The 27,079-nt window shown below is 44.9% G+C and overlaps 1 protein-coding gene across 1 annotated transcript in view; it reads left to right on the forward strand.

Annotated features, from left to right (window-relative positions):
* LOC311104647 (glutamate receptor 1-like) overlaps positions 1-27,079 on the forward strand; it is a gene marked incomplete at both ends in the record, with an annotated part of 152,495 nt that overhangs the window by 103,127 nt on the left and 22,289 nt on the right. Inside the window, one exon of the mRNA XM_084146500.1 lies at positions 4,000-4,448. Coding sequence (XP_084002626.1) covers positions 4,000-4,448 — 449 coding nt within the window. The remainder of the gene's footprint in view (positions 1-3,999; positions 4,449-27,079) is intronic.

Here is a 27,079-nt window from a genome sequence, read left to right on the forward strand (position 1 = left end):
CTATGTTCACTGAGTCTGTACATAGTCAAAGCTTTCCTTAATTTTGGGTCAGTCATGGTGGTCAAGTATTCTGCCACTGTGTACTCTGTTTAGGGCCAAATAGCATTCCTGTTTGGTTTGTGTTTTGGTAAATTATTTCCAATGTGTCAAGTAAATATATGTTTGTTTTCTCATGATTTGGTTGGGTCTAATTGTGTTGTTGTTGTTGTTGTTGTTGTTGTTGTTGTTGTTGTTGTTGTTGTTGTCCTGGGGCTCTGTGGGGTCTGTTTATGTTTGTGAACAGAGCCCCAGGACCAGCTTGCTTAGGGGACTCTTCTCCAGGTTCATCTCTCTGTAGGTGATGGCTTTCTTATGGAAGGTTTGGGAATCGCTTCCTTTTAGGTGGTTGTAGAATTTAATGGCTCTTTTCTGGATTTTGAGCATTAGCGGGTATCGGCTTAATTCTGCTCTGCATGCGTTATTTGGTGTTTTACGTTGTACACAGAGGATGTTTTTGCAGAATTCTTCATGTAGGTAGAGTCTCAATTTGGTGTTTGTCCCATTTTGTGAATTCTTTGTTGGTGAGCGGACCCCAGACCTCATAACCATAAAGGGCAATGGGTTCTATAACTGATTCAAGTATTTTTTTCTCCTAATCTCTCTTTGTTTCTTTCTTTGTTTCTTTCTTTGTTTCTTTCTTTGTTTGTTTCTTTCTTTGTTTGTTTCTTTCTTTCTTTCTTTCTTTCTTTCTTTCTTTCTTTCTTTCTTTCTTTCTTTCTTTCTTTCTTTCTTTCTTTCTTTCTTTCTCTTTCTTTGTCACGATCGTCGACAGATGCGGACCAAGGCGCAGCGTGATAGGCGTACATACTTTATTGAGTGTACACAACACGAACCAAAACAATAAACGAAACGATACGTCCTAGGTCATAACACAAACCTTTCGGATCAAGATCCCACAAAGTAACATGCCGCAGGCTGCCTAAGTATGGTTCCCAATCAGAGACAACAAGCTACAGCTGCCTCTGATTGGGAACCACCCTGGCCAACATAGATCTAAACGATCTAGAACACAAACATAGAAAACTAAACAATGAAACCTACACACCCTGGCTCAACATAAAGAGTCCCCAGAGCCAGGGCGTGACAGTACCCCCCCCCCCAAAAGCGCGGACTGCGACCGCGCCACACCAACACAACAGGGTAGGGGCCGGGTGGGCATTCCGCCTCGGAGGCGGATCCGCCTCCGGGCGTGACCACCACACTCTCTCTACCCCCCCGTTGCGCCCCTGGTCTGGTCTGGCCCCGCTGGCCGGAGCTGGACTGAACACCGGTGGAGCGGATTGCTCTGGCTCCGGCGTGGAGCAGCTGGAACAGGCACGGACCGTGCCGGACTGACGATGCGCACCACTGGCTTGGTGCGGGGAGCAGGAACGGGCCGGACCGGGCTGACGACGCGCACCACTGGCTTGGTGCGGGGAGCAGGGACGGGCCGGACCGGGCTGACGACGCGCACCACTGGCTTGGTGCGGGGAGCAGGAACGGGCCGGACCGGGCTGACGATGCGCACCATTGGCTTGGTGCGGGGAGCAGGAACAGGCTGGACCGGGCTGACGACGCGCACCACTGGCTTGGTGCGGGGAGCAGGAACAGGCCGGACCGGGCTGACGACGCGCACCACTGGCTTGGTGCGGGGAGCAGGAACGGGCCGGACCGGGCTGACGATGCGCACCATTGGCTTGGTGCGGGGAGCAGGAACAGGCCGGACCGGGCTGATGACGCGCACCACTGGCTTGGTGCGGGGAGCAGGAACAGGCCGGACCGGGCTGGCGACGCGCACCACTGGCTTAGTGCGGGGAGCAGGAACGGGCCGGACCGGGCTGACGACGCGCACCATTGGCTTGGTGCGGGGAGCAGGAACAGGCCGGACCGGGCTGGCGACGCGCACCATTGGCTTGGTGCGGGGAGCAGGAACAGGCCGGACCGAGCTGGCGACGCGCACCACAGGCTTAGTGCGGGGAGCAGGAACGGGCCTGACCGTACTGGGAACACACACCACTGGCCTTGTGCGGGAATCAGGAACAGGCCGGACCGGACTGGTGACACACACCACTTGCTTGGTGCGAGGAGCGGGACTGGGTTTCCTCATAAACCTCTGCTCCCTCTGCTGCCTACTCAGTTCCTCTCGCCGTGCCTCCACACTATCCTTCTCCCTCGTGACCAGTGGCCCCCGTAACCTGGCGGCCTCCTCTGCCAACCTGCTGAACCGCTCTATCGCGGCCTCCCGCTGCCTCGTCGTCCACGGCGTGAGCCCCCCCCTAAATTTTTTGGGGCTTGTCTCTCCCCCGTGCTCATGGCCTCCATCCCTCTTGCCAGACTCTCACTCATCTCCTCCCAGGTCCATCCTCTCTCCTCGTCACGCTGCTTGATCCAGTCGAGGTGGGATCTTCTGTCACGATCGTCGACAGATGCGGACCAAGGCGCAGCGTGATAGGCGTACATCCTTTATTGAGTGTACACAACACGAACCAAAACAATAAACGAAACGATACGTGAAGTCCTAGGTCATAACACAAACCTTTCGGATCAAGATCCCACAAATTAACATGCCCGCAGGCTGCCTAAGTATGGTTCCCAATCAGAGACAACAAGCTACAGCTGCCTCTGATTGGGAACCACCCTGGCCAACATAGATCTAAACGATCTAGAACACAAACATAGAAAACAAAACAATGAAACCTACACACCCTGGCTCAACATAAAGAGTCCCCAGAGCCAGGGCGTGACATTATTTCTTTCTTTCTTTCTTTCTTTCTTTCTTTCTTTCTTTCTTTCTTTCTTTCTTTCTTTCTTTCTTTCTTTCTTTCTTTCTTTCTTTCTTTCTTTCTTTCTTTCTTTCTTTCTTTCTTTCTTTCTTTCTTTCTTTCTTTCTTCTTCTTTCTTTCTTCTTCTCTTCTTTCTCTCTCTCTCTCTCTCTCTCTCTCTCTCTCTCTCTCTCTCTCTCTCTCCTTCTCTCTCTCTCTCTCTCCCCCCTTCTCTCTCTCTCTCTCTCTCTCCCCCCTTCTCTCTCTCTCTCTCTCTCTCCCCCTTCTCTCTCTCTCTCTCTGGTCGTGACTCAGGAGCTGACGGGGAGGTTACGTTTATTTACTGTAACTAAAGAACAACTCTTTAGGCCCATCTCCTGGAATCTGCCCACATACACACACACACATCCACACACACACTCACACACATCCACACATACACACACACACATCCATAGAGGACCCCTTGGACACCATGGTGCCGATACCTGCTGTTAAAAGGCTCTTTGTGATGCTATGGGGAGATGGGTGTGGGTGTGAGGGGGGGGAGAACAGGGTAACAGGAGATTAAGGTCAGGATTTGTGTGTTTTCCTATTTAATAAAGTTTCTGTGTGTTCAGCCTTATGCTGTATATATAATACTTACAGTATTTCCTCTCCTTCTTTGTTGTCCTCCAGCACACCTACTGTACTGGACAGTATCTAGCTCTACAGATGTATTTACTGATGTAGAAAACATGTTTTTATTTACAGATGTAGGATCTTAATTTGATCAATATTTTGTTGCTGAGAATTTTCCTGCACAGCAGGAAATGCAAACTTGTAGTGTGTATTTAAGGTTTAAAAAGGCTTCTAAAGTTTGTAATTTCCACTTTAAAATGTCAGACTTGATTTGCCCTAAAGAAAAATGTATCAACCCCTACAGAAAATATCCATTAATTATAATCCACATAATAATTCACATTTCCTGTTGCTGCAGAATTATTTTCCTGCTGTAGCAAACTGGCTCAAATGAAGATCCTACATCTGTATACACCTTGTTATATTCTATTCTTTTGAATATTTTCTCTGCTTGAGTGTAGTTCATGGTAAAGGTGACAGCACAACTCAAATATTTATTGCTAACATGTCTCTCTTCCCCTCCCTCCCTCCCTCTCTACCTCTCTCCCTCCTTCCCTTCCTCTCTCTCTCCCTCTGTTCCTACCCTTCTCTCCTCCAGAAAGCAGACGTGGCGGTAGCCCCGCTGACCATCACCCTGGTCCGAGAAGAGGTGATCGACTTCTCCAAGCCCTTCATGTCTCTGGGAATCTCCATCATGATCAAGAAGCCCACCAAGTCTAAACCAGGTGTCTTCTCCTTCCTGGACCCACTGGCCTATGAGATCTGGATGTGTATCGTGTTCGCCTACATCGGTGTGAGCGTGGTCCTGTTCCTGGTGAGCCGCTTCAGCCCCTATGAGTGGCACGCAGAGGACTATGAGGAGGGGGCCGACCCCCAGACCCCTACCCAGCCGACTGGTCCCGGTGCTGAGTTACAGTCGGGGCAGAGCTCTGGTCAGCAAGGCCAGAACCAGCAGAATCAGGAGCAGACCAATGAGTTTGGCATCTTCAACTCTCTCTGGTTCTCCCTGGGAGCCTTCATGCAGCAGGGATGTGACATCTCACCCAGGTAAGAAACCCACTTAAAAATACAATGTGGTAGATCTGATGTAGAAATACAATGGGGTAGAAATACAATGGGTAGATCTGATGTAGAAATACAATGGGGTAGAAATAGAATGGTTAGATCTGATGTAGAAATACACAATGGGGTAGAAATACAATGGCGCAGTGGTCGCTGTGCCACTAGAGATCCTGGTTCTAATCCAGGCTCTGTCATAGCCGGCCGCGACCGGGAGACCCATGGGGCGGCGCATAATTGGCCCAGCGTCGTCCAGGGTTGGGGAGGGAATGGCCGGCAGGGATGTAGCTCAGTTGGTAAAATAATAATAATAATAATAATAATAAAAAATAAATAAATAATAATAATAATAAAAATAATGTATGCACTCACTAACTGTAAGTCGCTCTGGATAAGAGCGTCTGCTAAATGACCAAAAAAAGATATATATAATAATTATCTCGGTCATCACTTTATTTGGATAATATGGATTTTCCATCTGTAGATGCTCTACAAACGGTCATACTATCAACAAACTATCTGTTGATAAGCAACTGCTTGCTAAGGTTAGGGTTAGGTTTAGAATAAGGGTTAGGGTAAGGGTTAAGATTAGGTTTAGGTTTAGAATAAGGGTTAGGGTAAGGGTTAGGGTAAAGGTTAAGTTTAGGGTTAGGATAAGGGTTAAGGTTAGGGTTAGGGTTAGTAGATAGTTAGTTGAAATGTTACTGATAGTCTGTAGATAGTCCATATGTAGATGCTCTACAGACTATCTAAATAAAGTGTTACCTAAATCTGATGTAGACTGGATATATTATATGATGATATTATATACTTTATTGTCCCCGAGGTGAAATTTGACTTGGACAGAGTGCTGCTGCTTCCAAATAAATACATAGACTCAATTGACACAACACCCCATCATACACCCCCCTCCCCACCCACACAAAAGTTAATTAGTTCATGAAAATGTCAGCGACCAATGGTCCTGTTTAATTTAGCAAAAAACAAAATGTTTACAATTTTTATGTTATACTAATCTATAATGAGCCTTTGGCTGATCAGTGGGCAACGGCCGGCCCCCCTACCAAGATGCCAGGGCTAAATTCGGTGTGTGTGTGTCTGTGTGTCTGTCCCAATATACTCCCTGTCTGTCTATCAGTGTCTGTCTGTCTGTCTGTCTGTCTGTCTGTCTGTCTGTCTGTCTGTCTGTCTGTCTGTCTGTCTGTCAGTCGCTCTGTCTGTCTGTCTGTCAGTTAGATAAAACAGGACTAAAGAAGTTCTCTACTTACATGATCAATGTCATCACAGAACACTTTACACTAAGTCAGCTATCATAGAATACTTAACACCAGTCCCAGACAGAGACGGTTCCATAGTCCTACTCTTTCAGTTAGACTAGTTGTGTGTCAAACACCTACAGTGGGACAGAATAGTTTTTTTTAAATACTTCAAAACTAGAGAAGCAAAAACTATGAACTCATTGAAGACATGGTATTATAAAGTAGCTCTCTTTTTGTAGCCTAGGCTTTAGCTAACTACAATGTCTGTGACGGTCATACTATGAGCACGGCAGAGAGGAGTTAGCTAAAACACATGTTCACCGTTATTTAACCAGGTAAGCCAGTTGAGAACAAGTTCTCATTTACAACTGCGACCTGGCCAAGATAAAGCAAAGCAGTGCGATAAAAACAACACAGAGTTACATATGGGATAAACAAAAACAAAACATACAGTCAATAACACAATAGAAAATCTATATACAGTGTGTGCAAACTTAGTAAGTTATGGAGGGAAGGCAATAAATAGGCCATAGTGCAAAATAATTACAATTTAGTATTAACACTGGAATGATATATGTGCAGAAGATGATGTGCAAATAGAGATACTGGGGTGCAAATGAGCAAAATAAATAACAATGTAAATAACAATATGGGGATGAGGTAGTTGGGTGGGCTAATTACAGATGGGCTGTGTACAGGTGCAGTGATCGGTAAGCTGCTCTGACAACTGATGCTTAAAGTTAGTGAGGGAGATAAGTGTCTCCAGCTTCAGAGATTTTTGCAGTTCGTTCCAGTCATTTGCAGCTGAGAACTGGAAGGAATGACAGCCAAAGGAGGTGTTGGCTTTGGGGATGACCAGTGAGCTATACCTGCTGGAACGCATACTAGGGGTGGGTGTTGCTATGGTGACCAATGATCTAAGATCTAACTAAAGTCTGTCCACTCTGAAGTGAACTGTGCTGAAGGGTGGCTGGGTCGATAGTGTGTATTAAGCAGTGTCACTAGCTCTGTCTGGCTCCCCCCGGAGTGAGAGCATTGATCAACTGTGCCACCGTCGGTCCCGCTCTCTAAAGGTCACCAATTAAGAATCTCATTAAAGTGTCTGAAATTAGAGACACAGAAAGGTTGACTCTCTCTCTCAGGGACACCAGAGAGACCTAATGAGAGGAGGAGGAGGGAGGAAAGGAGGAGAGAAGAGGGGAGAGGAGAAGGAGGAGAAGGAGGAGAGGAGGAGAAATGAAGGAGGAGAGGAGGAGAAAGAGGGGAGGAGAAGGAGGAGAGGGGAGGAGAAGGAGAAATGAAGGAGGAGAGGAGGAGAATGAGGGGAGGAGAAGGAGGAGAGGGGAGGAGAAGGAGAAGGAAGAGAGGAGAACAGAAGGAATAAAGGAGAGAGAGGGGAGAGGAATATCACCAGTGTCTTCCAAGGCACTGCTGACTCACTGGACCAATGGAGAGAGATTGTGATTGTAAGAGCCTTGCAGTATGGGGACTAGATTCGATAAATCAAAGGCCTCCTTTGGACTTCCTCTGTCCCTGCTGTTTCTGATATTGGCCTTCAGCTGGTGGCATTTACAGCATGCTGCTAAGCTAGCATAGCAAACACACACACACACACACACAAACACAAACACACACACAAACACAAACACACACACAAACACAAACACACACACAGACGTACAGAATGTGCTGCTCTCACAGCATAACAGAACACACCACTCCAATAAATATTGATCTGCCAGTCCGTCCAATGAAGGATAATGTCCTCTCTCTCTCTCTCTCTCTCTCTCTCTCTCTCTCTCTCTCTCTCTCTCTCTCTCTCTCTCTCTCTCTCTCTCTCTCTCTCTCTCTCTCTCTCTCTCTCTCTCTCTCTCTCTCTCTCTCATATATATAATTTAGGCCACTAATTAGTAAGGAACCCCCCTCACCTGGTTGTCTAGGTCTTCATTGAAAGAAAAATAACTGCAGACACTAGGCTCCTCCATGGACTGATGTACAGTACCAGTCAAAAGTTTGGACACACCTATTCATTTTCTTTCTTTATTTTATACTATTTTCTACATTGTACAATAACAGTGAAGACATCAAAACTATGAAATAAAACATATGGAATCATGTAGTAACCAAAAAAGTGTTAAACAAATACATTTTATATTTGAGATTCTTCAAAGTAGCCACCCTTTGCCTTGATGACAGCTTTGCACACTCTTGGCATTCTCTCAACCAGCTTCATGAGGTAGTCACCTGGAATGCATTTCAATTAAAAGGTGTTTTAATTTTTAATTTTGTATTTCACCTTTATTTAACCAGGTAGGCCAGTTGGAAACAAGTTCTCATTTACAACTGCGACCTGGCCAAGATAAAGCAAAGCAGTGCGATAAAAACAACAACAACACAGAGTTACATATGGGATAAACAAAACATACAGTCAATAACACAATAGAAAATCTATATACAGTGTGTGCAAATGTAGTAAGTTATGGAGGTAAGGCAATAAATAGTCCAGAGTGCAAAATAATTACAATTTAGTATTAACACTGGAGTGATAGATGTGCAGAAGATGATGTGCAAATAGAGATACTGGGGTGCAAATGAGCAAAATAAATAACAATATGGGGATGAGGTAGTTAGGTGGGCTAATTACAGATGGGCTGTGTACAGGTGCAGTGATCGGTAAGCTGCTCTGACAACTGATGCTTAAAGGTAGTGAGGGAGATAAGAGTCTTCAGCTTCAGAGATTTTTGCAGTTCGTTCCAGTCATTGGCAGCAGAGAACTGGAAGGAATGACAGCCAAAGGAGGTGTTGGCTTTGGGGATGACCAGTGAGATATACCTGCTGGAGCGCAGACTACGGGTGGGTGTTGCTATGGTGACCAATGAGCTAAGATAAGGCAGGGATTTGCCTAGCAGTGATTTGACCTGGAGCCAGTGGGTTTGGCGACGAATATGTAGTGAGGGCCAGCCAACGAGAGCGTACAGGTCACAATGGTGGGTAGTATATGGGGCTTTGGTGACAAAAAGGATGGCACTGTGATAGACTACATCCAATTTACTGAGTAGAGTGTTGGAGGCTATTTTGTAAATGACATCGCCGAAGTCAAGAAACGGTAGGATAGTGAGTTTTACGAGGGCATGTTTGGCAGCATGAGTGAAGGAGGCTTTGTTGCAAAATAATGTATGCACTCACTAACTGTAAGTCGCTCTGGATAAGAGCGTCTGCTAAATGACTAAAATGTAAATGTAATAAGAAGCTGATTCTAGATTTAACTTTGGATTGGAGATGCTTAATGTGAGTCTGGAAGGAGAGTTTACGGCCTAACTAGACACCTAGGTATTTGTAGTTGTCCACATATTCTAAGTCAGACCCGCCGAGAGTAGTGATTCTAGTCGGGCGGGGGGGTGCAAGCAGCGTTCGATTGAAGAGCATGCATTTAGTTTTACTAGCGTCAAAGAGCAATTGGAGGCTATGGAAGGAGTGTTGTATGGCATTGAAGCTCGTTTGGAGGTATGTTAACACAGTGTCCAATGAAGGGCCAGATGTATACAAAATGGTGTCGTCTGCGTAGAGGTGGATCTGAGAGTCACCAGCAGCAAGAGCGACATCATTGATATACACAGAAAATAGAGTCTGAACCAGAATTGAACCCTGTGGCACCCCCATAGAGACTGCCAGAGGTCCAGACAACAGGCCCTCCGATTTGACACATTGAACTCTATCTGAGAAGTAGTTGGTGAACCAGGCGAGGCAGTCATTTGAGAAACCAAGGCTATTTAGTCTGCCAATAAGAATGCTGTGATTGACAGAGTCGAAAGCCTTGACCAGGTCGATGAAGACGGCTGCACAGTACTGTCTTTTATCGATCGCGGTTATAATATCGTTTAGGACCTTGAGCGTGGCTGAGGTGCACCCATGACCAGCTCGGAAACCAGATTGCATAGCGGAGAAGGTACGGTGGGATTCGAAAGGTGGGGGGGGGTCAGTCAATACGGAAAATGTCAAGAAATTTGAACGTTTCTTCAAGTGCAGTCGCAACATCATCAAGCGCTATTATGAAACTGGCTCTCATGAAAGGAAGACCACCACAGGAAAGGAAGACCCAGAGTTACCTCTGCTGCAGAGGATAAGTTAATTAGTTAACTGCACCTCAGATTGCAGCCCAAATAAAAGTTACAGACATATCTCAACATCAACTGTTCAGAGGAGACTGCGTGAATCAGGCCTTCATGGTCGAATTGCTGCAAAGAAACCACTACTAAAGGACACCAATAAGAAGAAGAGACTTGCTTGGGCCAAGAAACACGAGCAATGGACATTAGACCGGTGGAAATCTGTCCTTTGGTCTGATGAGTCCAAATGTGAGATTTTTGGTTCCAACCGCCGTGTCTCTGTGAGACGCAGAGTAGGTGAACGGATGATCTCTGCATGTGTGGTTCCCACCATAAAGCATGGAGGAGGAGGTGTGATGGTGTGGTGGTGCTTTGCTGGTGACACTCTGTGATTTATTTAGAATTCAAGGCACACTTAACCAGCCTGGCTACCACAGCATTCTGCAACGATTCGCCATCCCATCTGGTTTGCGCTTAGTGGGACTATCAATTGTTTTTCAACAGGACAATGACCCAAAACACACCTCCAGGCTGTGTACGGGCTATTTGACCAGGAAGGAGATTGATGGAGTGCTGCATCAAATGCCCTGGCCTCCACAATCCCCCAACCTCAACCCAAATGAGATGGTTTGGGATGAGTTGGACCGCAGATTGAAGGAAAAGCAGCCAACAAGTGCTCAGCATATGTGGGAACTCCTTCAGGACTGTTGGAAAAGCATTCCTCATGAAGCTGGTTGAGAGAATGCCAAGAGTGTGCAAAGCTTTCATCAAGGCAAAGGGTGGCTACTTTGAAGAATCTCAAATATAAAATATATTTTGATTTGTTTAACACTATTTTGGTTACTACATGATTCCATATATGTTATTTCATAGTTTGGATGTCTTCACTATTATTTTACAATGTAGTAAATAGTAAAAATAAAGAAAAACCCTTGAATGAGTAGGTGTGTCCAAACTTTGGACTGGTACTGTACAGTCGTGGTCAAAAGTTTTGAGAATGACACAAATATAAAATTTTCACAAAGTCTGCTGCCTCAGTTTTGATGATGGCAATTTGCATATACTCCAGAATGTCATGAAGAGTGATCAGATGAATTGCAATTAATTGCAAACTCCCTCTTGCCATGAAAATGAACTTAATCCCAAAAAAACATTTCCACTGCATTTCAGCCCTGCCACAAAAGGACCAGCTGCCATCATGTCAGTGATTCTCTCGTTAACACAGGTGAGAGTGTTGACGAGGACAAGGCTGGAGATCACTCTGTCATGCTGATTGAGTTAGAATAACAGACTGGAAGCTTTAAAAGGAGTGTGGTGCTTGAAATCATTGTCCTTCCTCTGTTAACCATAGTTACCTTCAAGGAAACACGTGCCGTCATCATTGCTTTGCACAAAAAGGGCTTCACAGGCAAGGATATTGCTGCTAGTAAGATTGCACCTGTCACGGATTCTGCCGAGACTGCTCCTCCTCCTGGTTCGGGCAGGCTTCGGCGTTCGCCGTCCCCGGAGTACTAGCTGCCACCGCTCCATGTTTCTTGGTGTGATTGCTTTCGTCTGTCTTTTACACCTGTGTCCGTTTGTGTGCTGATTACTTGTCCTATAAGTTCCTTGTTTTGCTTAGGTTAGATTGTGTGTTGTTTTTCGCCTGTCCGTTGTGCTGCGTGTTTTGTACCTGTTTTCTTGTTTATTTGTTTTACGCACAGTTTGCGTAATTGCTCGCCTCTGTTTATTGTTGAGGCCATTCTCTGTATTTTTGCCTATTGGTAAACTTCAGTAAACTTTGTTGGACTAGCTTCGGTGTCCTGCGCCTGACTTCTACACACCTTACACCTCAGAACTTCAAGGAGAGAGGTTCAATTGTTTTGAAGAAGGTGTCTGGGCGCCCAGGAAAGTCCAGCAAGCGCCAGGACCGTCTCCTAAAGTTGATTCAGCTGCGGGATCGGGGCACCACCAGTGTGAGTGCATCTACACGCACAGTGAGGTGAACATTTTTGGAGGATGGCCTGGTGTCAAGAAGGGCAGCAAAGAAGCCACTTCTCTCCAGGAAAAACATTAGGGACAGACTGATATTCAGCAAAAGGTACAGGGATTGGACTCCTGAGGACTGGGGTAACGTCATTTTCTCTGATGAATCCCCTTTCCAATTGTTCGGGGCATCTGGAAAACACCTTGTCCGGAGAAGACAAGGTGAGCTCTACCATCAGTCCTGTGTCATGCCAACAGTAAAGCATCCTGAGACCATTCACGTGTGGGGTTGCTTCTCAGCCAAGGGAGTGGGCTCACTCACAATTTTGCCTAAGAACACAGCCATGAATAAAGAATGGTACCAACACATCCTCCGAGAGCAACTTCTCCCAACCATCCAAGAACAGTTTGGTGACGACCAATGCCTTTTCCAGCATGATGGAGCACCTTGCCATAAGGCAAAAGTGATAACTAAGTGGCTCGGGGAACAAAACATTTAAATGTTGGGTCCATGGCCAGGAAACTCCCCAGACCTTAATCCCATTGAGAACTTGTGGTCAATCCTCAAGAGGCGGGTGGACAAACAAAAACCCACAAATTCTGACAAACTCCAAGCATTAATTATGCAAGAATGGGCTGCCATCAGTCAGGATGTGGCCCAGAAGTTAATTGACAGCATGCCAGGGCGGATTGCAGAGGTCTTGAAAAAGAAGGGTCAACACTGCAAATATTGACTCTTTGCATAAACTTAATGTAATTGTCAATAAAAGCCTTTGACACGTATGGAATGCTTGTAATTATACTTCAGTATACCATAGTAACATCTGACAAAAATATCTCATAACACTGAAGCAGCGAACTTTGTGAAGACCAATACTTGTCAAACTCATTCCATGTTTTTCTTTCTTTCAATGAATACCTAGACAACCGGGTGAGGGGGGTTCCTTACTAATTAGTGGCCTTAATTAATTAATTAAGTACAAGGGATGAGTGAAGACCCGCAGACACATGTGATCTAGCTCTCTCTCTCTCTCTCCCTCCCCTCTGGGTTCTACAGCAGCGGTACAGTACATGAATGTATATAATTGACTGTACTCATCGTTCCCAGATGAGTTGGCCCCATTACTTCATGTCTGGACGTAGGGGACTTGTCTCCAGAGAGGCCTGCCTTCACCAAACTTAACTGTTACTTGTCCATAGCTCCATAAGAGTGCAGTCTTCTCCTCAAGAGCCACAGTCAGTGGTAGTTGAATCATCCTTTACTGGGATAAAACAACAAATTCAGATTTTCACTAATGGAATGTTTCCGTGTTTTTAAAATGCTTAATCTTTTGTTTTTGACCAGTTTTGTCTGTTTTTATTTGGTCTCTCATGACAACATAATGTTCCTTTTACATCTGTGAGGAGACAGACGGGAGAGAGACAGTGATTCTTTAAGCTGCCTATACTATCTTCTAATCAGAGACGACGAGTTTACAAAAGATGTTAACGACGTTCAGCTGGTGTTAATCAGCGCTGTGGCGTTTAATTTCCAGACGTTGTCGTCTGAAGAGAGACAAGGGCTGCGTTCCAAATGGCACCTTATTCCCTATATAGTGCACTACATTTGTCCAGGGCCCATAGTAGTGCATCATATAGGGAATAGGGTGCCATTTGGGATGCATCCAGAGACAGTGGTAAATTCCCCTCCCTTTGTCTGTTCCTTATTGCATTCTGATTAGCTGGCTCTAAAGGTATGTCTGCCTAGAGCAGAGACATGGCTGTGTGTGTGTGTGTGTGTGTGTGTGTGTGTGTGTGTGTGTGTTATTTATTCTCTCTAAATCCTTTGTTTAATGTGCACTTTCTAAATGTCACCCCTGTCACTCAGAGCTTCTAAACCCTCCCGTCTATGATACACCTCTCCTCTCTCTTCTCACCTCTCCGCTCTCCTCTCCTCTCCTCTCCGCTGCTCTCCCCTCCGCTGCTCTCCTCTCCTCTCCTCTCCTCTCCTCTCCTCTCCTCTCCTCTCTTCTACACCCTCTCTCCTCCATCATCCCTCATAGCCTCCACCTGTGCCTCTCTCCCCACCTTCCCCATTTTCCCTCCCTTTCATAGATCTCTCTTTCTCTCTCATAGCTGCCTTCTCCCTCCTTTTTAGATCTATCCCTCCCTCTCTCTCTCTGTCCGTGAGTGTGCACGTGTGTGTGAGTGATTACGTGGGTGTGTGTGTGTGTGAGTGAGTACACATGCCACACACACACACAGAGCGTTCGCTACCCGTCACAATAACAATTTCTCAGCCCACTGGTCAAAATCATTCCATAATGAATAATGGATCCAGTCTAATAAAGCATCCTGAGGTGATGTGTGTGTGTGTGTGTGTGTGTGTGTGTGTGTGTGTGTGTGTGTGTGTGTGTGTGTGTGTGTGTGTGTGTGTGTGTGTGTGTGTGTGTGTGTGTGTGTGTGTGTGTGTGTGTGTGTGTGTGTGTAAGAGAGAGAGATAATGTGTATACTGTATATGAAAGCAAACACAACCTTCCTCTAATCCCATGCCTGCTGAACAGATGATATCTGTTTCTCTCTCTCGTCTGAATTTCTCTCATATGGATCTGTCTCTTCCTATACATGCTCCTCTCAGCTGTTAGATCTCAGGGATTGGAAATATAAATGGTTTCTTCTCTCTCTGGTTTTTGTTGGTTTGTTTGTGTAAATGCTCTCTGTAGGTTCTGAAGTGTATTCCTGACAGTTGTTTAAAAGGTATTTGAATTGAGCCCATTTTGTAGTACTTTGATTAGAATTGAACATTTTCTACTGCTGAAGTCATCTCCACTACAGATATCAACAAGAACAATGGAAACAACAACACATTATGCACTCATAAGTCTAGGGCAATCATGTGACATAGCAGGATTGTATCCTGTATTTTAAGCCTCATCCAGAGATGTGAATTGCACCAACAATGAAAGCAATTGTCTGAGGATGGTGCTGGACCAGCTTTAACCTCTTAAATGTAACTAAATATAATCTAAAATGTAATCTACGTAATCCCCAAAAGTAATTATTTATCATGAGAGGGACATAAACAATAACTAGTAATTCTGCATACTCCAAGAAAGGTTAAAATCTCACCTTTCTGGTATTTTCTTTAAATAAATGGCTGAGGTGTAGTCACTTTTCAGGACACAAGCTCAAGTACACAGTGCAAATATGATACAAATATGAAAATATGAAATATTTTATATGATTTATTTCCTATTCAACAAAACTGTATGAATAAGGCTTGAAATGACTTATATGCTTTCTAAATATAGTATAATCAAATTATAAAATGACTAACTATAAGAGTTCACCTTCCTTAGAAATGTAAAATACATATTTGTATGTTTAGTGTTAGAGAAAATGTGCATATTTTCTAAAGGTCTCTCTTGATCCAAACGTCTGCCCCCACCGCTGTTAACGTCACACAGAGCTCTAGCTTGGCTTCCAGAACTCATTAGGAACTCACCTTTCATCTCATATGACAAACAGAAAGTGTTTTTTGTTTAAAATCTGTTAATTGTTTTAGATTACTGTATATAAATTGATCTCTGAATGTGCTAGAGCGATGGAACCACTCTCTCCTGCTGCGCTACGATGTAAGGAGTGTGATGTAGGGTTTGTCCAGCTGTTGATGGACAGTCGGAAGAGCGAATGAAATGGTAGGAGGGACATCCCAACTTCAAGAGGTGTCAGATTTCACATCCTACATCACACAGGCGGACAAGATATACGCAATTTCGATCTACTGTGTCCACAGATCGATTTAAAAGCAAAAGAGTTGGTCAGAACCGGTACCAGAACCACGCAGGTTCCCTAAACAGGGGACTTTCATCTATTAAATCGATGTTAAAATCCAGGCATATCAGGTGATTGAACAAAACACAGGGCCCTACTCATAACATGCCACGGCCATACATCAATCAGATAGACTATATGAAATCAGGACAGGGAAACTATCTATATGATGACTTTCCCTCTGGGAAATCTAAGGTAGAGTTAACACCATGTACCAGACGGGTTCAGGCCCTCTGGGAAATCTAAGGTAGAGTTAACACCATGTACCAGACGGGTTCAGGCCCTCTGGGAAATCTAAGGTAGAGTTAACACCATGTACCAGACGGGTTCAGGCCCTCTGGGAAATCTAAGGTAGAGTTAACACCATGTACCAGACGGGTTCAGGCCCTCTGGGAAATCTAAGGTAGAGTTAACACCATGTACCAGACGGGTTCAGGCCCTCTGGGAAATCTAAGGTAGAGTTAACACCATGTACCAGACAGGGGTTCAGGCCCTCTGGGAAATCTAAGGTAGAGTTAACACCATGTACCAGACGGGTTCAGGCCCTCTGGGAAATCTAAGGTAGAGTTAACACCATGTACCAGACGGGTTCAGGCCCTCTGGGAAATCTAAGGTAGAGTTAACACCATGTACCAGACGGGTTCAGGCCCTCTGGGAAATCTAAGGTAGAGTTAACACCATGTACCAGACGGGTTCAGGCCCTCTGGGAAATCTAAGGTAGAGTTAACACCATGTACCAGACGGGTTCAGGCCCTCTGGGAAATCTAAGGTAGAGTTAACACCATGTACCAGACAGGGGCTCAGGCCCTCTGGGAAATCTAAGGTAGAGTTAACACCATGTACCAGACAGGGGTTCAGGCCCTCTGGGAAATCTAAGGTAGAGTTAACACCATGTACCAGACGGGTTCAGGCCCTCTGGGAAATCTAAGGTAGAGTTAACACCATGTACCAGACGGGTTCAGGCCCTCTGGGAAATCTAAGGTAGAGTTAACACCATGTACCAGACGGGTTCAGGCCCTCTGGGAAATCTAAGGTAGAGTTAACACCATGTACCAGACGGGTTCAGGCCCTCTGGGAAATCTAAGGTAGAGTTAACACCATGTACCAGACAGGGGTTCAGGCCCTCTGGGAAATCTAAGGTAGAGTTAACACCATGTACCAGACGGGTTCAGGCCCTCTGGGAAATCTAAGGTAGAGTTAACACCATGTACCAGACAGGGGCTCAGGCCCTCTGGGAAATCTAAGGTAGAGTTAACACCATGTACCAGACAGGGGTTCAGGCCCTCTGGGAAATCTAAGGTAGAGTTAACACCATGTACCAGACGGGTTCAGGCCCTCTGGGAAATCTAAGGTAGAGTTAACACCATGTACCAGACGGGTTCAGGCCCTCTGGGAAATCTAAGGTAGAGTTAACACCATGTACCAGACAGGGGCTCAGGCCCTCTGGGAAATCTAAGGTAGAGTTAACACCATGTACCAGACAGGGGTTCAGGCCCTCTGGGAAATCTAAGGTAGAGTTAACACCATGTACCAGACGGGTTCAGGCCCTCTGGGAAATCTAAGGTAGAGTTAACACCATGTACCAGACAGGGGCTCAGGCCCTCTGGGAAATCTAAGGTAGAGTTAACACCATGTACCAGACAGGGGCTCAGGCCCTCTGGGAAATCTAAGGTAGAGTTAACACCATGTACCAGACGGGTTCAGGCCCTCTGGGAAATCTAAGGTAGAGTTAACACCATGTACCACATGGATGGATTGGTTAGCTGTTAGGTCATGCTTTAAGGGCTGTATAGGAAAGAGGTCTGTATTTCACAGGGACTGTTCCATTAGAAACCCATATGTTCTGGTTGTTGAAATCATTAGTAGCTGGATGTTTAAAGCAGAGTAGATAGGTTAGTAACTGGCTAAAGCAGAGTAGATAGGTTAGTAACTGGCTAAAGCAGAGTAGATAGGTTAGTAACTGGCTAAAGCAGAGTAGATAGGTTAGTAACTGGCTAAAGCAGAGTAGATAGGTTAGTAACTGGCTAAAGCAGAGTAGATAGGCTAGTAACTGGCTAAAGCAGAGTAGATAGGTTAGTAACTGGCTAAAGCAGAGTAGATAGGTTAGTAACTGGCTAAAGCAGAGTAGATAGGTTAGTAACTGGCTAAAGCAGAGTAGATAGGCTAGTAACTGGCTAAAGCAGAGTAGATAGGCTAGTAACTGGCTAAAGCAGAGTAGATAGGTTAGTAACTGGCTAAAGCAGAATAGATAGGTTAGTAACTGGCTAAAGGATATGATATGCTACTATACTAGCTGGATGATCTGAAGGGCTGTGTCTGTGCAGGGATTTTGCAGCTAAAGAGAGAAGAGAGATACACACTTCAGTGTTTGTTCCGCTGCCTCTCACAGAGAGAGCCTGATAGAGGACAGAGAGAGACAGAGAGAGGACAGAGAGAGCCTGATAGAGGACAGAGAGAGACAGAGAGAGAGCGGGATAGAGAGAGAAGAGGGGGAGAGAGGGAGGGAGGGGAGGAGGAGTGAGATTACATAAATCCTTCTTTCAGCTCAGATTGTCAGAACTGTTTGGAGAGCAGGGTGTGCTGCCATGGCAACACAGCAAGACACGTGCGTTCCTTACAGAGTGTCGCAGCTCACAGCATGTACCCGTATTCGTGCGTGTGTGTGTATGTGTCACAGCACCCCTGTGTGTTTGTGTGTTTGTGCATGCTTGTACGTGTCTGTTGATGCTATTCGTTAATTATCAGAGTATACTGGAAGTTCTGATTAATGCAGCCATGTTTAGTGTTTCTTGCTGAAGTAACTAACACTGTTTCTGTATGTGTGCATGTGAGGTGTGTGTGTGTGTGTGTGTGTGTGTGTGTGTTAGTTTCACTGTACATAAAATGCAGTGAAAAACTAAGTCCACATAAGCCGTTGAATTGATTCACTCCTTGTAACACACTAGTACACAATAACACAGCATGGTATGCCATAACACACTATGGTAAAGACCTTTAGTGGAAATGCCTTACGATTACCGCCCGCTGTTTTGAGTGCCCTAGACCAGTGTTTCCCAACCCTGGTCCCCCAGTACCGCAACAGTACACAGGACTGGACTGGTCCTCCAGTACCCCAACAGTACACAGGACTGGTCCTCCAGTACCCCAACAGTACACAGGACTGGTCCTCCAGTACCCCAACAGTACACAGGACTGGACTGGTCCTCCAGTACCGCAACAGTACACAGGACTGGACTGGTCCTCCAGTACCCCAACAGTACACAGGACTGGTCCTCCAGTACCCCAACAGTACACAGGACTGGTCCTCCAGTCTGTTGGGGTCCTGGAGGACCAGTCCTGTGTACTGTTGGGGTACTGGAGGACCAGTCCTGTGTACTGTTGGGGTACTGGAGGACCAGTCCTGTGTACTGTTGGGGTACTGGAGGACCAGTCCTGTGTACTGTTGGGGTACTGGAGGACCAGTCCTGTGTACTGTTGGGGTACTGGAGGACCAGTCCTGTGTCCTGTTGGGGTACTGGAGGACCAGTCCTGTGTACTGTTGGGGTACTGGAGGACCAGTCCTGTGTCCTGTTGGGGTACTGGAGGACCAGTCCTGTGTACTGTTGGGGTACTGGAGGACCAGTCCTGTGTACTGTTGGGGTACTGGAGGACCAGGGTTGGGAAACACTGGTCTAGTCTGTAAACATTATTAACATAATTAACTCATTCTCTACTGCATGAAAATACTGACCTTTATAGAATAGAGCTGAGAGAGAGAGAGAGTGTGTGTGTATGTGTGTGAGAGAGAGAGAGAGAGAGAGAGAGAGAGAGTGTGTGTGCACGAGAGAGAGAGAGAGATATGGAGAAAGAGGGAGAGAATGATAGAGAGAATAGAGAGAGGGGAGAAAAATACATAATAGAGAGAGAGAGAGTGATAGAGAGAAAGAGAAAGATGGAGGGAGGGAGGGATGGGTTCCAGCCAGGTCGCAAGAGTCCCACTGCATTATTAGAGGCGACGTGGCATTTCGAGTACACACACATAGACACACATGCATGCGCACACATACACACACACACACACACACACACACACACATACACACAAACACACACACTCCTATCTAATTTATTCAGATCCAAAAAGCAGAAAAGCCGGTACGTCTTGTTCTTCTAATTTCTGATTGGTCTGGAATCAGAACATTATTAAGCCTGGTTTTCTCCCTCATTTCCAGCAGAGGAAATCCTAATCCATTGTAATGTGGTCATTACAGACTCATTTCTTACACTCACTAAAGTCATTAGTCATGCAAATTAGCATATGGAATCAGAAGGGGAATTCTACGCGGGGGGGGGGGGGGTTAGCAGTTCAGTTAGCTACACTAGATCCACTCTGAGATGGGGGAGATAAGAGGATAGTTAGAAAGGGCTTTGGTTTGGTTTGGTTTGGTTGCTGGGAGCAGTGACTCGCCACGCCTGGACCTGGTCCTTCTCTGACACACAGACACTCACTCGCATGAACATGCACACAAGCATCCCATCCCTGTTCCATATTAACTTAACCATTCAGTATAATGTTCAGCAGTAATCAATAGTTACTGTGAATAAATCATTAATCATTGTTTTAATGAGGCAGTGAAATGATGGCACTGCTCTAAGACCCCCTGGTACTGTAAACCGCCTTCATAGTGTTTCACTGATGTTCACTGCAGCACTGTGCTGTATGGGGTTCTCAAACTGTTTGGGACAGGGCACCCCTTTTGTGATAGCACATTCATCAGGGACCCCTTCATAATCAGAACACAACTCGAGTGCGATTTTAAAATAGCCTACAAGGTGTTTTACTGTGATGTCTGCGGTGCATGGCTGGACGAACCAAGTCCAGCCATGCACTGGCTCGCCTCTTGGCATTGGAGAGAAAACTTTGCAGTTTTCAAGCTAATTCCCTGCAATTCTACACATTTTGTCATGGGGCAAAGACATGTTTGTTGTTGCAGCTTTAAAGCTAATATCATGCAGTTCTACACATTCTGCCTTAAATTACAGTGGGAAAAATAGAGGGGGGGGGTAGTATTGAGTTGAAAAATGCTGTGGATACCAATATCCCTGTGAAACTACCAGGCCGATGTTGCCCAGGGTTAAGAACATAAATTGTAGATTAATAATATTACATTGTATTGTACAATATTACACACTTTAAACTTATTGGCCAAAAGTCGTTAAATCTTTTGTTAGTAATATTCATTATTATAGATGTTTTTATATATACTGAACAAAAATATAAATGCAACATGTAAAGTGTTGGTCCCATGTTTCATGAGCTGAAATCAAAGATCCCAGAAATGTTCCACACGTACAAAAAACGTATTTCCCTGTTAGTGAACATTTCTCCTTTGCCAAGATAATCCATCCACCTGACAGGTGTGGCATATCAAGAAGCTGATTAAACAGCATGATCATTACACAGGTGCAGCTAAGGCTGTGGTGGTCATTAAATTTCGTCAGCTGGTGATTGTCAAGCAAATAACTGTCGGTCTCACGGTGATTGACAGTTAATTAACATAAACACATTTAGCATCTCCTGGCTTCCACACATTGCCTACAAGCCACTGATGCAGACCTTTGGAAAATCTACATTTAAAAAAGTATAATAAATCCATGTAATATAGCCTACACCTTCACAATAAATCCATTATTTAGTCTATTTCAGAAGAACAGAATAGCATACTCGTGAGTTTTCCTTATGTTAGGTCCTGATCTGGCTATGCCATATGGCTGTGGGCTACACTAGTTCATTTAGCAGACAAGATTAGCTTACAATTCCATGGCATTATTTTATATTATTTTATAGTATGAAGAATACAATTGAACAAAGCTGAATAAAATATAAATGATATTTTCTCCAAACTATTTGAGGGAGTGTGCACATGTGGCTATTCTGTGTTGAGCGGTTAACAAAGAAATAGGTACTCATATATGCTTAATTTAGAGTTATTAATGTAACTTTAGTTGTGATACAAACGTTGAGCTGTATGTTTTGATTTTTAATACATTCTAAGGCTCCATGATGCAACTCTAATGATGATTTGAAAAAAGTCGCTTGAAAGGCATGAGCACTGCTTTGTTTTTTGTGCAGGCTGTACACTTCATCAGTCTATCTTTCACAATTTGACAAGCACTTGCTACTGCCTCAAATTTCCTGGCGGCATCCCCTTTGTGTGGCCGTAATGGACCCTAAAAAAATCCATGCCTTTTGCAGCCAGTGGCCTTTGAACCCTTGGGCTAAATATAATAATTATAATTCCCTTCTCCCTGAGTGCTGCATGCTCGAAGCACCTCTCACTCACATGGGTCTCCATCACGTGATCGGGTCTTTCTCACAGGCTACAAGTGAAGACAGACACATCGGGGACGGAACTGCACGCGTTCTTATCCAATTCCGAGGTGCATATTGAAGATATTGGAAGAACTGTCCACATTTACTTTTCGTCAGCCAACAAGATGAGTAGGCCTAACGAACAGCAAAAGCAGTAGCCTATGTCAATCTACTATCCCCCATAGTACAAAAATTGACCTATTCTATTCTGTGCGAGAAATAAATATTCTAAACAGTTGTGAGATGCAATAGATCCCAAATTAATACAACCACTGGCATCAAAAAACATGTTTACACAATGTGGCTGACGCAACAGATCAGAACGTTTAGCTTAAAATGTTGATAAAATATTAGACTATTTCTTCACATTATAAGTGCAGCAATGTGCACAGGGCAGTAGGCTATAAGCGTGAATGTTCCATTAGCGGGAAAACACCATTATCAAAAGTGATGTAATGCTTTTATTATAAAGGTGCATTTTTATGGTGAAAATTATCTTCCCCAAACTTGAAACTCACACCCTGCTTATGTATGCCAGTTAGGCTCTACACCCCTTGTAAAGCGGATTGAAGTGATTTGGTCACTTTAGTTGTGACCTTATTAAAACATATAGAACTATGGGCTAGGCTACATGAGGTATGCCACTATGATTAGAAAAAGTAGCCCAAAAAAAGGCATTGTTTCTTGCCTTACGTTGGGCATCATTCACAAGTGATAATATATCATTCATAAGTTATAGGCTAATATTGTCACCCATCAGACTATTCTTGATTTAATCTTGTCTTTACATATACTAAATAATATATGTGTGAAATTAGTTTTTATTTAGAATGGACCATTATCATTTACCTGTCTCGGAACAGGGGCAGGGGGAAAAAGACATGTAATCTATGCACTTAAATAGCGAATGGAGGACGCTTTTCCCGTGGATCATTTTCATGCCAGCCAGGTAGGCTATACTCCTGTTGTAAAGAGAAGCAATGTGCTTAATATTAGGAACATTGCGAAATAAATATAGTAGGCCTAGCCTATAGAAAGCTGATGGGATCCTCTTCTTTTTAAGAGGCCATCACTCTGTTTTCTCACACAATTGCATAACCTATAGAAATGTTGCACAACATGAGCTCATGGGCTCTCATGAAGTGTTTGATTAGATTTTCAATTACATTTGCATTGATGTCAGAGTGATTAGAGGGACAATAGAGTGCTGAGTACCAGGCAGTTAGCAAGTCTGGTAGGCTACTAATGACCATCAGCAGTGTCAGAGCTTGGAGAAGCCTACTTACCGTGACTAAACGGTCACATGGAATTTGACTGCCTTCATGACTCGTGGCCGCTGATGTGGCGGTAATACGGTCACCCTAACAGCCTTAGGTGCACCTTGTGCTGGGGACAATAAAAGGCCACTCTAAAATGTGTAGTTTTGTCACACAACACAATGCCACAGATATCTCAAGTGTTGAGGGAGCGTGCAATTGGTGTGCTGACTGTAGGAATGTCCATCAGAGCTCTTGCCAAATAATGTAATGTTAATTTCTCTACCATAAGCCGCCTCCATGTTGTTTTAGAGAATTTGTCAGTACGTCCAACAGGCCTCACAACCGCAAACCACGTGTAACCACGCCAGCCCAGGACCTCCACATCCGGCTTCTTCAACTGCGGGATCATCTGAGACCAGCCACCCGGACAGCTGATGAAACTGTGGGTTTGCACAGCCGAATAATTTCTGCACAAACTGTCAGAAACCGTCTCAGAGAAGCACATCTGCATGCTCGTCGTCCTCACCAGGGTCTTGACCTGACTGCAGTTCGGCATCGTAACCGACTTCAGTGGGCAAATGCTCACCTTCAAATGGCCACTGGCACGCTGGAGAAGTGTGCTCTTCATGGATGAATCCCAGTTTCAATTGTTCTGGGCAGTTGTATGGGCGAGCGGTTTGCTGATCTCAACGTTGTGAACAGAGTGCCCCATGGTGATCTGGCTGCGGACCCTCTGCAGGACCTTGGACCTGACTTTGAGAACCCCTGCTGTACAGTATGGTTTAAATGTGGACAAGTGATGATTGATTAGTACTAATTAGACTTCATAGATAAGAGAGAGAAAGAGATGATGAGATGGAGGGAGAGAGAAAATAGAGAGTGAGGAGGGTGAGAGGGTTAGGAAGAGAGAGAGACAGAGAGAGAGAGAGAGGAGGGTGTGAGGGGTAGAGAGAGAGAGAGAGAGAGAGAGAGGAATAGAGAGAGAGAGAGAGAGAGAGAGAGGAGGGTGTGAGGGGTAGAGAGAGAGAGAGAGAGAGAGAGGAATATATATATAGAGAGAGAGAGGAATAGAGAGAGAGAGAGAGAGAGAGAGAGAGAGACAGGAGGGTGTGAGGGAGACAGAGAGAGAGAAAGAGAGCTAGGGGAGATGAGATATGACAGATAAGAAGCAGGGGATGGGTGCATGCATGGAATGAAGGATAGAGAGGAGGGAAAAAAGTATTTGATCCCCTGCTGATTTTGTATGTTTGCCCACTGACAAAGACATGATCAGTCTATACTTTTAATGGTAGGTTTATTTGAACAGTGAGAGACATAATAACAACAACAAAAATCCAGAAAAACGCATGTCAAAAATGTTATAAATTGATTTGCATTTTAATGACGGAAATAAGTATTTGACCCCCTCTCAATCAGAAAGATTTCTGGCTCCCAGGTGTCTTTTATACAGGTAACGAGCTGAGATTAGGAGCACACTCTTTAAAGGGAGTGCTCCTAATCTCACCTGTCCACAGAAGCAATCAATCAGATTCCAAACTCTCCACCATGGCCAAGACCAAAGAGCTCTCCAAGGATGTCAGGGACAAGATTGTAGACCTACACAAGGCTGGAATGGGCTACAAGACCATCGCCAAGCAGCTTGGTGAGAAGGTGACAACAGTTGGTGCGATTATTCGCTAAAATGGAAGAAACACAAAATAACTGTCAATCTTCCTCGGCCTGGGGCTCCATGCAATATCTCACCTCGTGGAGTTGCAATGATCATGAGAACGGTGAGGAATCAGCCCAGAACTACACGGGAGGATCTTGTCAATGATCTCAAGGCAGCTGGGACCATAGTCACCAAGAAAACAATTGGTAGCACACTACGCCGTGAAGGACTGAAATCCTGCAGCACCCGCAAGGTCCCCCTGTTCAAGAAAGCACATATACAGGGCCGTCTGAAGTTTGCCAATGAACATCTGAATGATTCAGAGGAGAACTGGGTCAGATGAGACCAAAATCGAGCTCTTTGGCATCAACTCAACTCGCCGTGTTTGGAGGAGGAGGAATGCTGCCTATGACCCCAAGAACACCATCCCCACCGTCAAACATGGAGTTGGAAATATTATGCTTTGAGGGTGTTTTTCTGCTAAGGGGACAGGACAACTTCACCGCATCAAAGGGACGATGGACGGGGCCATGTACCGTCAAATCTTGGGTGAGAACCTCCTTCCCTCAGCCAGGGCATTGAAAATGGGTCGTGGATGGGTATTCCAGCATGACAATGACCCAAAACTCACGGACAAGGCAACAAAGGAGTGGCTCAAGAAGAAGCACGTTAAGGTCCTGGAGTGGCCTAGCCAGTCTCCAGACCTTAATCCCATAGAAAATCTGTGGAGGGAGCTGAAGGTTCGAGTTGCCAAACGTCAGCCTCAAAACGTTAATGACTTGGAGAAGATCTGCAAAGAGGAGTGGGACAAAATCCCTCCTGAGATGTGTGAAAACCTGATGGCCAACTGCAAGAAACATCTGACCTCTGTGATTGCCAACAAGGGTTTTGCCACCAAGTACTAAGTAATGTTTTGCAGAGGGGTTAAATACTTATTTCCCTTATTAAAATGCAAATCAATTTATAACATTTTTGACATGCGTTTTTCTGGATTTTGTTGTTGTTATTCTGTCTCTCGCTGTTCAAATAAACCTACCATTAAAATTATAGACTGATCATGTCTTTGTCAGTGGGCAAATGTACAAAATCAGCTGGGGATCAAATACTTTTATCTCTCACTGTAGGATACCAAGACAGACACAGATGGACAGACAGGCAGACATGCAGACAGATCCTCCTCGGCCTAAAGCCTGCTCAGGAGTTCAAATCAAACAAATTGTATTTGTCACATACACGTGTTTAGCAGATGTTATTGCGGGTGTAGCAAAATGCTTGTGCTTCTAGCTCCGACAGTGCAGTAATATCTAACAAGTAATATCTAACAATTTCACAACATATACCCAATACACACAAATCTGAGTAAGGAATGGAATTTAAGAATATATACATATATGGACATGCAATGACAGAGCGGCATGGACTAAGATACAGTAGAATATTATAGAATACAGTATATACACATTAGATGAGTAATGCAAGATATGTAAACATTATTAAAGTGACTAGTGTTCCATTTCTTAAAGTGGCCAGTGATTTCAATAGGCAGCAGCAGCCTCTAGTGTGCTAGTGATGGCTATTTAACAGTCTGATGGCCTTGAGATAGAAGCTGTTTTTCATTCTCTCAGTCCCAGCTTTGATGCACCTGTACTGACCTCGCCTTCTGGATGATAGCGGGGTGAACAGGCAGTGGCTTGGGTGGTTGATGTCCTTGATAATCTTTTTGTCCTTCCTGTGACATCGGGTGCTGTAGGTGTCCTGGAGGGCGGGTAGTTTACTCCTGTTCATGCGTTCAGCAGACTGCACCACCCTCTGGAGAGACCTGTGGTTGCGGGTGGTGCAGTTGCCGTACCAGGCGGTGATACAGCCCAACAGGATGTTCTCAATTGTGCATCTGTAAAAGGTTGTAGGTGCCAAGCCAAATTTCTTCAGCCTCCTGAGGTTGAAGAGGCTCTGTTGCGCCGCCTTCACCACACTGTCTGCGTGGGTGGACCATTTAAGTTTGTTAGTGATGTGTACGCCAAGGAACTTGAAGCTTTCTACCTTCTCCACTGCGGTCCTGTCAATGTGGATAAGGGGGTGCACCCTCTGCTGTTTCCTGAAGTCCACAATCATCTCCTTTGTTTTGTTGACGTTGAGTGAGAGGTTATTTTCCTGGCACCACACTCCGAGAGCCCTCACCTCTTCCCTGTAGGCTGTCTCGTCATAGTTGGTAAT

This window comes from Coregonus lavaretus (assembly GCF_964263955.1).
Source record: "Coregonus lavaretus genome assembly, chromosome: 29".
Classification (NCBI taxonomy): Eukaryota; Metazoa; Chordata; class Actinopteri; order Salmoniformes; family Salmonidae; genus Coregonus; species Coregonus lavaretus.